Genomic DNA, 9,414 nt, shown 5'->3' with positions numbered 1-9,414 from the left:
GCAATTCCCACACTGTGTCTCTGGTGTTGTCCCCCTATCACAGTCTTTCTTATTCTACTCATGGGAGTGATGTCTCATAGCTTTTGCCATAAAATCAAGTCACCTAGTCCAGACCATAATCATAGGTCTAAGATTGGGAATGCTAGGAGTTGGGAATCAATAAATTCATTTATCTGTTTGTCTCTCTCAGCTATTGCTCAAAACACTGGAAATTATATACCCAATAAAAATAAGGCAGAATATCTATTATACATCTATTATGTATCTCAGAAATAACTTCTTATAGCTTTTTCTCCTGAATATGAAAAATGCCAAAAATAGTTTTTGCTCTGTTTCACAAGTAGGAAATAAGAAACTTAATAACTTTCAAAGGAAACTCAGTAACAAGCCGTCCAGTTAAAAGAATCACAGAATATAATTCTTATATATGGTAAAAATTAGCAGAAATGTATTCTTGTGATAAAAGGAGAATTTCTCATCTGATCCAGCTATCAACTAATGAATAATATAAATAAAAGTATTCCACATTTTCATTCTTTCACCTAGGAATCAAAAGCACTAAAGAGAACAGAGTGGTTTATTTGTTTAAATAAAAGAAGAGCACGTATTTTCCCTGCTTTTGTACTGAATTAGTTCATTGGCCAGTGCACATTTTGGTGACACAAATGGTAGGCCTGTTTCTCGGTTTATCTGACCTGTTGATTCCAAAAATGGCACCAATTTTCCTCTCGCAGCACTAGTTTTTGAGAAACACATGCCATATACCACTCCACTCTGCTCACCCATTTAAGAAAAATAACAAATCAAGGTATTTTCAGTAGTTTTAAGCTAGTTTGAGATAGAGGTAGTGCATGTTAGCTTTATTTAAAATAGTTACTATTGTACTAAATATTTGTACTAAAGCTCAGATATTATATTAAATAAAGGTCAAGTTATAATTCCTATGATAGCCTTAATCCAAAGATATATTTCAACAGTGCAAAATAATTGAACTTGGAATTCCCCCCATCCAAGTATTACCTTTAACAGGAACTAAATAGCAGTTAGTCCCAATTTGCTATCTTAAACAGAGGCCAAAAATAAGAGTTACTGTAAGAATAAATACAGAGCCCTGATGACATAATACGCTGTCTGACTGCCAACCACAAGATCAGCTATTAAAGTCTACCAGCTGCTCTGCAAGAGAAAGACGAGCCTCTTCTGCACCCATAGAGATTTACAGCCTCAGAATCCACAGTGGTTCCGCACTGTGCTCGAGAGTCGCTGGGTGCCACAACTGAATGGCTGGTAGGGAATCTGGTATAATGCAAAGAGACACAAATGATCTGAAATCCAAAATGGATCCGGCAGAGTTAAATGTCCTTTATTAAAATTAAAATATTGTAGTCTTTTTATAAGATGGCACAACTTCCCCAGCTGAGCATAGAAACTCCTAAAAGAAAAGTTAGGATTTTTCTTATAAAGAAGCTTAGAGTCAACCTCAACTCTGAAACACAACATCATTTTCCATTGACTTCTAAATGTGTTTTTGTGTATGTGTGTATAAGAAAAAGCTTTAGATAACGAGTAATTGTATATTAAGGAAACATACCAGCCCAGTCCAGATCAAGTCCATACGTCCGCTATTAGCTCATATGCCCAATACCAATCTATACATTCCTCTTCAGACTCAAGCAGCACATACATCAGTGCTGGTGTGGGTCTTCACATGGATCCTCCAGCTGCACTGTAGCTCCATGTGGCTTGTCAACAGGAATGTCTCACAGGGAGAGTGTGTGTCCCACTTCCAGGGAGACAGATAGGAGTTGCCACAATCCTCAGGAGAAGGCCATGCGTACACAGAGGCTACATTGGCTATGACCTGATTGACAGGTTAGACTCCACCCCTTCTCAAGTTGACAGTAGATTATGTAACTGACACTTGCTAGTATTATTATAAACTTAAAAAAAAAATCCTTTCACTGGGGCTCATACAATTCTTATCACAACCCATACATACGTCAATTGTGTAGCTTCTCAATGTTAAAATGTGTCCTAAAATGTTTACTGCATAATTTGAAGAAAAATTTAATCTTCAAACTATTTATGAAAATTGCTATGAAGCCTTATGTTTTTGACATTCTAAATTGCCATCATATCTTTCATGTCTTTTCAATTTTCTTTCTTAAGCTGTGTTCTTGGTTTTACAGTATCCAACTTGTATTCTCAGAATCTATTGCATAGCCTCCCATGCCAAAAAGAAAAACACACTGCCACCTAATTAATTCTAACTCACAGTGACTCTATGACAGAAACAAACCACCCCATTGAGTTTCCAAACCATTCAATCTTTTAAAGGCTGCAGAGTGACTGATGGGTTCGAACCACTTACCTTATGGATTGACAGTTCATTGTATAACCAATTAACCACAATGGTTCCATATACAGCTTCTCTTGGAAGCCCCTTAAAAGTGGAGTCCCTTATTAACTAATTCTTTTTCAAATATTTCTTACCTTTTTGGTCTTATCCTTTGGGTCTAAATTCTTCTCAAGATTTTTTAAAATCATTTTATTGGGGGCTCATACAATTCTTATCGCAATCCATATATACATCCATTGCATAAGCACATTTGTACATTTGCTGCCCCCATCAATCTCAAAACATTTGCTTTCTACTTGGGCCCCTGCAATCAGCTCCTCATTTTTTTCCTCTCCATGCCTGCTCCCCACTCCCTCATGAACTCTTCTCAAATTAAAAACTAGGATGCTAAAGTAAGGAGTTATAGTCTCAGAAGCTTAAAAGGGGCAGTTCTACCATGTCCTATAAGCAATGGTTCTCAACCTGTGGGTCACAACCCCTTTGGAGGTTGAACGACCCTTTCACAGGGGTCGCCTAAGACCATCAGAAAACACATAAACATTTCACAATATATAATTATGTATTATTTTGTGATTAATCACTGTTTTAATTAGCTTAATTATGTTAAATTTGTAACAATGAAAATACATCCTGCATATCAGATATTTACATTACAATTCATAACAGCAGCAACATTACAGTTATGAAGTAGCAATGAAAATAATGTTATGGTTGGGGGTCACCACAACATGATGAACTGTATTAAAGGGTCCTGGCATTTGGAAGGTTGAGAACCATGATGAGCAGGGATGACTCAATGGCAGTGAGTTTGGGTTGGTTTTGAAATAACTAAAAATATAGTGGAACATCATATATAAGAAATCAGAGCTAATGCTGTGTATCCAGTGCAATTTTCTGAAATCAGTGCCTCAACCCCAGGAACATGCCTAAAAACAAAGACACCAAGAAAAAATTTTGTTTTGCTTGGGCTGTGTTTTAATTTATGATCAGAAAGATTAATTTTTTAAAACTCCAGAAATCTTATCAAAAGATTGATCTATGACGGGGACAATTGCATTGCTTAAGGGATGCACAGCTGATTATATAATTAGTGTCATTAAGTCGTACATCTATAAAAGTTGAATTGGCATGAGTTCTATACTATAGATATTTATGATGATAACAAAGAGCAGCTGCTAGACTGCTCCATACATCCAAAGACATCATGGGATTTGGTTCTTTGGGCTGGAGTTTAGATTTCATTGAACATCTTGGTTAATAGATCTAATAAAATATGCTTCTGTTCTACTTTCTAGTTCAGTGCATCGTGCCTAGGGCTTTTCAAACTTGCAAATGACCAAGTTAGGTGTAACTGGTCTCTATTCACCTGTAACAACAGCAGGAGAGTCATGAATAGAGAGACAATAGGAATGTATGGTTAATTACCACTGAACAATGGCCCCTTTTATCAAGACCAGAACAACTGGATGCTGTCTAACTGTTAGTAAACATTTTAACCAAGGGTCCTTTCGAATCCCTATCAAAAGATGGAATATGCAAAACAGAATTTTAAATTCTCTTAGAATCTACAGTTTTTAGAACCATGGATGCTAGATAAACTCCTGAAATTATTGTCCTGAGACCACATTAAAACTTTAAACCAAAAATATCTCCTGATATTGACCAGTTAGGAATGTGTCGTGAGTGTTATGCTCTTTTAAGATCTATCTCTGTATAAGATCAAATTGACATGTAGGATAGTGCAAGATATGACAAAATAATAATCTGTAAATTATCAAGGGTTCATGAAGGAGCAGGGAGCAGGGAGGGGGGAGGGAGGGAAAAAATGAGGAGCTGATGCCAGGGGCTTGAGTGGAGAGCAAATGTTTTCAGAATGATGAGGGCAATGAATGTACAAATGTGCTTTACACAATTGATATATGTATGGATTGTGATAAGAGTTGTATGAGTCCTTAATAAAATGATTTTTAAAAAAAGATCAAATTGACAAAGAGCAACTTGAAAGATTACTTATGAAATTTAGGAGGCAGTGAACTTATGCTATTAGGGAGAAACAACTCAGGGAAAATAGTTATACAACTCAAGGAATGTAAGCAGTGTCACTGAACTCTCAATGCAGAAACTTTTGCATTGATGTATGTTTTGCTGTGCATATTCTCAAAACACAAATAAAATTTAAAAGAAAGTATTAAATAAAATAATGTATCATGTGAATATAGAAGCCATTACAATACCTGGTAGTTTGCATATATGGGGAAAGTTCTGAAGAAATCCTGGAATTTCAGAAAATGTGATTCTCTTTTTAAAATCTTTTCTCTGTCCTCTCCAGGAACAAATGAACAAGCATGAAAAGGTCCTGAGGCCATAGAGAGGAGAGCTTTATAACACTATCAGGAGTCAGAATACCTGGGTTTGATTCTTGGCTCTCGCTTAAAACTGCTGAAATTACACATCTATGCTTCAGAGATCGCAACATAAAATAAGAATACAATAGTAAACAAGCCATAGTATTTTTGTATGAGTTAAAGGTAAAGGTTAAATGCATACAAAACACTTAGAACTATGTCTGGTACATAAATGCTTAGATGTCAGTCACCTTTATGCCTGGATTCTCTTTAGTTTGCTGAAGGGAAGTTGCATAGTCTATTATCTCTATAATTCTGATAACGTGAATTAAATTTTCATTAATAGTTTTATACCATCTGGAATTAGATTCACTAAGAATTTTCAGTTTAATATAAATATTTTTGGGAATTAGGAACCACTGAATTATTATCCACTGCTAGTGCTTGAAGGCTAGAGAGAAATCTAACTCAGAAAATTACGCATTAATGGAGGAAAGAAGAGTAGTGCCTGAGAAGCTAGCATAAGATCAGATGAAGGGTTTCTTTTTTTTTTTTTGAAGGGTTTCTTAAGAAAAGAGAGGTCTCAGAAAATAAGATCTTAAGGGGGTAATAAGTACCTCATCTTCCTTAATACCACAAATTTCCCTAGAGCCCAGTCTACTTATTCTTGTGTACTAAATAAGCAGAGGACTACAGGACCATTGGCCAATATTTTGAAGGTTCTCAATTAATAAAAGCAATCTATGACTTTTATCTACTTCAATAAAGACAAAACATTTTGACCATCAGATTTTTTAGGAAATTCTTAAACAAAATGAGCTACAAGAAGACAGGATGTAAATTCCAAACCCAACAAATCTCATCTTTAGCCAGCTTTGTCTGAATGAGAATTATCTGATAATGTTCTTCTGATTGAGTACATGCTTAATCTATGCCACGTGACGTCAACCTCAGGTGTAAGGTGCTAAAGGTTACAGGGAATGAAATGAGAAAATTTTGAAAATCAAAGGTTTTTTTTTGTTTTCTTTCTTTGTTGTGTGTGGTTAATGGTAAAAAATCCTTCATAAGAGGAATAAAAACTACATATTAAATTCCAGTTGCTGAAGTTATGAAAAACAAAGATTTTTTTGAAGATTGACAACTAGTGTCCTTATGGTAGTGAAAAACCATTGGGAATCTACAGTGTAAATACAACTTTAACTTTTATGGCATATAACAATGTCCACATCTTTTCTGACATTAATGATTAACTCATTATTAACTCATTATTTTTTTTAAAAACATTTATGTTTCAACAAAAGCATCAGTAGACTTCTCGTTCTGCTTAATATAAAAAACAGCCTAAATGAATGCAGCAATATATAATTTACAAGGATTTCGTTTATTTGTGCCCTATCTGATTGATCCAAATATCTATGTAAGGAAGTTATATTAAGCTTAAAATTAAATTAAAATTTTAATTTAAAAAATGTAGGACTAAAAGCAAATGAAGTAACTTTTGTCTAGCCCCTTAATTCTAGGTCAAACTAATCCATAAATGACTATAATGTGCAAGTCTGTGGCTTAGCACCATTACAGATACTCATTTATGGTCATGTCGGTTGGTCTATCAGATTTTTTTTTAATTCTACAGTGGAGTTCTGGTTGCCTAGTTGGTTACAAGTTGTGCTGCTAACGAAAATGTCAACAGTTCTAAACTACTAGCTACTCCAAAGGCGAAAGATGAGTCTTGTTGTTCCTGTAAAGATTTACAACTTTGAAAACTCACAGGAGGGAGGTATGCTATGAGTTGCTAGGGTTGCTATGAGTTGAAATTAACTCAATCAGAGAGAGTATAGGGGACTCAAGGTATGGACACTTGTTACTTACTGTCTGCCAACATACAGACTGAGAAAAAGTTAAATGGAGCTAAGTTATAAGTCAAATCAGCTAAAGAAAGAGAACTACTTCAAGACTGTTCCTCTGAGAACCACAGCAACTTATTAGGATTTATTTTTTATTGCTTATACAACTCCTGGATTTCATAAACTTACCAATAATAGATGAAGCTTTATGATGGTATATCTTTCTCACTTTGGTCATACTGAATATTTCTCTATTTTAAATTTTTTTTCAGATATTTGGAATTACTAACAAAAAAGAAAATGATGTTACTTTACTTACTGAGTGGTGTTGTGTCCGGAGGTGGAAAATTTTCAGTAAAGTTGACATTGCATAAGTCTGTACTACAGCAGCAGAAACGGTATGTTCCATTTTGAATTGAGGGAGGGGTGGTGGTTACTACACATTCTTCATAGTGACATTCTTGGGGATCTCCAATGTGAGACCAACATCCTACAAATCAATATTAATATAAACAAATTAGGAGCATTACTAAGGTGAGAGGAATATAAGAATATAAGTACAAAATATATATAAGTACAAGTATTAAAGATATAGTTTGTTATATAAATATTTACAAATTAAATTATATTTTTATGGACTGCCTAAAATATTTATGACTTATGAGCTAATAATTATAATTTATAAAAATCTATCAAGAATATAATGAAATATTTATGTCCAATACAGGAAATAACTTAGAAAACAACATAATGTCCAACAATGAAAGTAAAAGTTAAATGAGCAATAAATGTATTTAACAAAATTTTGTGCAGAGATTAAAAGTATTTTGAGATTATTTGAAGACATCAATCAGGTAATCATATTTTAAATGAGGAAAATTGGGTTTAAGATTTGTTTACATCCAAACGCACAAATTCTTTACATAGTATCACCTAACAACAATATATTTGAAAACAGAAGTACACACACATGTATATACCGTGAGGTACAAAACACAAAGACACCTAAAGGAGCTGTTAATCTTTAAAAAACTCAGAACTGTGAGCTTCTTTATAGTCTCTAAACATCATACACTACAAATGAATTAACATTACAAAGATAAATTAAAATTATTACTACTAGGGTTCCAGTTCATATATGCACAGGTATGTTTTGTTTCTATTGTCTCTATGATCAGTGGCTACCTACAAGCAAGTTTTCTTATTAATACATTTATTTTTGTCTTGATAAGGTGCCTTTTAATAAAATGTTCCAACAAAAACAGTAGCTGCTGAGAGGATCTGCTGGGCCAGTTAAAATTGAGCCAGAGCAGTAAGGACAGAAGGTTACTGCTATTTTTTTTAATTGTCAAGGAGAAATCTTGGTAGATTTCCTCAAAGAACACAAGACAACCACAGGGGATTATAAGAATGCAATTTTAACTAAAAACTACATCCCTTTTGTGGAGGATAATCACATCAATTCACAAAATGGAGAAGGTAAGATTACATTACAGTGCACAGACACTAACAACATACACTTGGTAATAACAAATGCCAAAGTACAAGCACAATGTAGCATTGGCTGTAATGGTTAAGGTTATTTGTGAACTTGGACAGGTCATGATTCTTAGGAGTTTGACAGTTATATAATGATATAATTCTCCTCCATTTTGTGAATTCATGTGATCATCCTCCACAAAAGCAGAGAATGCAAAATGTTTTATGTAAACCTTCATTTTTACATAAAAGCCTGATCTTTAAGGAGTGATGACTGGATGTAATAAAAAGATATTATTAAAATGAGCCAATCAAAACAAACCCAGGAAACAAATGACCTTGTAAATTTGGGGCTTGAAATGCATACATTTAAAAAATAATTTATTTTATTCCATTTTTAATAGTTGATGAGAATATGCAGCAAAACATACATCAATTCAACAGCTAGTACATACATACATTTCAATGACACTGACTACATTTCTTAAAATTATACAGCCGTTCTTAAGTTCTTTTTCTGAGCTGTGCCTCCCCATTAACATAAATCACTGCCCCCTAAAGTTCCTATTTACTCTCTTGTCAATTCGATCCCATATAGATCCTCAGAAGGTAATAAAGCTCAAGCAGGCATCCTGGAAAGCTTTAATTTACCTCCTTTTAAGATAAATTTCAACTGTATGAAACACAAAGTCAAGTCAGATAAGAAAAGTATGACTTACCTTGCTTTACAAGATTTATGTCCCCTTTTGATTTCTCCCAAAGCCCATAGCAGGTGCTGCCTTTTGAACATAATATTGTCCCATTTTCATGAGAGATTCGACTCTCACCAATCCCAGGGTCTTGTTGATAAGGATCTTTAAATGCACATAACCGTTCTTGATTCTGAGAAGCTAAAATGAAACAAAGAATGGCAAATTAATTTATGGTATCCTTTGAAAATATTACTATACCAAATTTTATATAATTAATACATTATAAACATTACTACTCAATCTCTAACAAGGCTTGGATTAGTGTTCATTGGTAATCTTAAATAAGGAGCAAATTTTAGGGGGGGAATGGGGAGCTGACAGTATTGATGATTGTATAACTCCACTTGATGGGGTTGAAAAACAGAATTGTACGTGAATGGACATATTGGATTGTGTACGATATGTCAAATAAAACTATTATAAAATAAATTTTAAAAACAAGGACAAAATTTTTAATTCATTCTTCTAATTAAAATTATCCTCAGGATTCTTTCTCCTCTTTAAATAGTTTTGGTATCTCAATTAAAAAAAGATCGACCGGGGGAGGAGGGGGGAAGGGAAGAAGAGGGGATAACAAACCCAGGGACAAGGGAACAACAAGCGATCCAAATTGGTGGGGAGGTGGGTGTGGGAGA

At 34.2% G+C, this 9,414-nt stretch overlaps 1 protein-coding gene across 1 annotated transcript in view; it reads right to left on the bottom strand.

The window, feature by feature from the left end:
• Positions 1 to 9,414, bottom strand: part of BMPR2 (bone morphogenetic protein receptor type 2) — a 96,200-nt gene that overhangs the window by 73,739 nt on the left and 13,047 nt on the right. The window contains exons 2-3 of the mRNA XM_004701754.2: positions 8,747 to 8,917; positions 6,868 to 7,038 (exon numbers count right to left, since the gene is read on the bottom strand). Of these exons, the coding sequence (XP_004701811.1) occupies positions 6,868 to 7,038; positions 8,747 to 8,917 (342 nt within the window). The remainder of the gene's footprint in view (positions 1 to 6,867; positions 7,039 to 8,746; positions 8,918 to 9,414) is intronic.

Source organism: Echinops telfairi, unplaced genomic scaffold (assembly GCF_000313985.2).
Source record: "Echinops telfairi isolate 266 unplaced genomic scaffold, ASM31398v2 ScPeMD7_3;HRSCAF=10, whole genome shotgun sequence".
In the NCBI taxonomy this organism is placed as follows: Eukaryota; Metazoa; Chordata; class Mammalia; order Afrosoricida; family Tenrecidae; genus Echinops; species Echinops telfairi.
The sequence above is the reverse complement of the archived record's forward strand: the minus strand, read 5'-3'. Positions and strand labels throughout refer to the sequence as shown.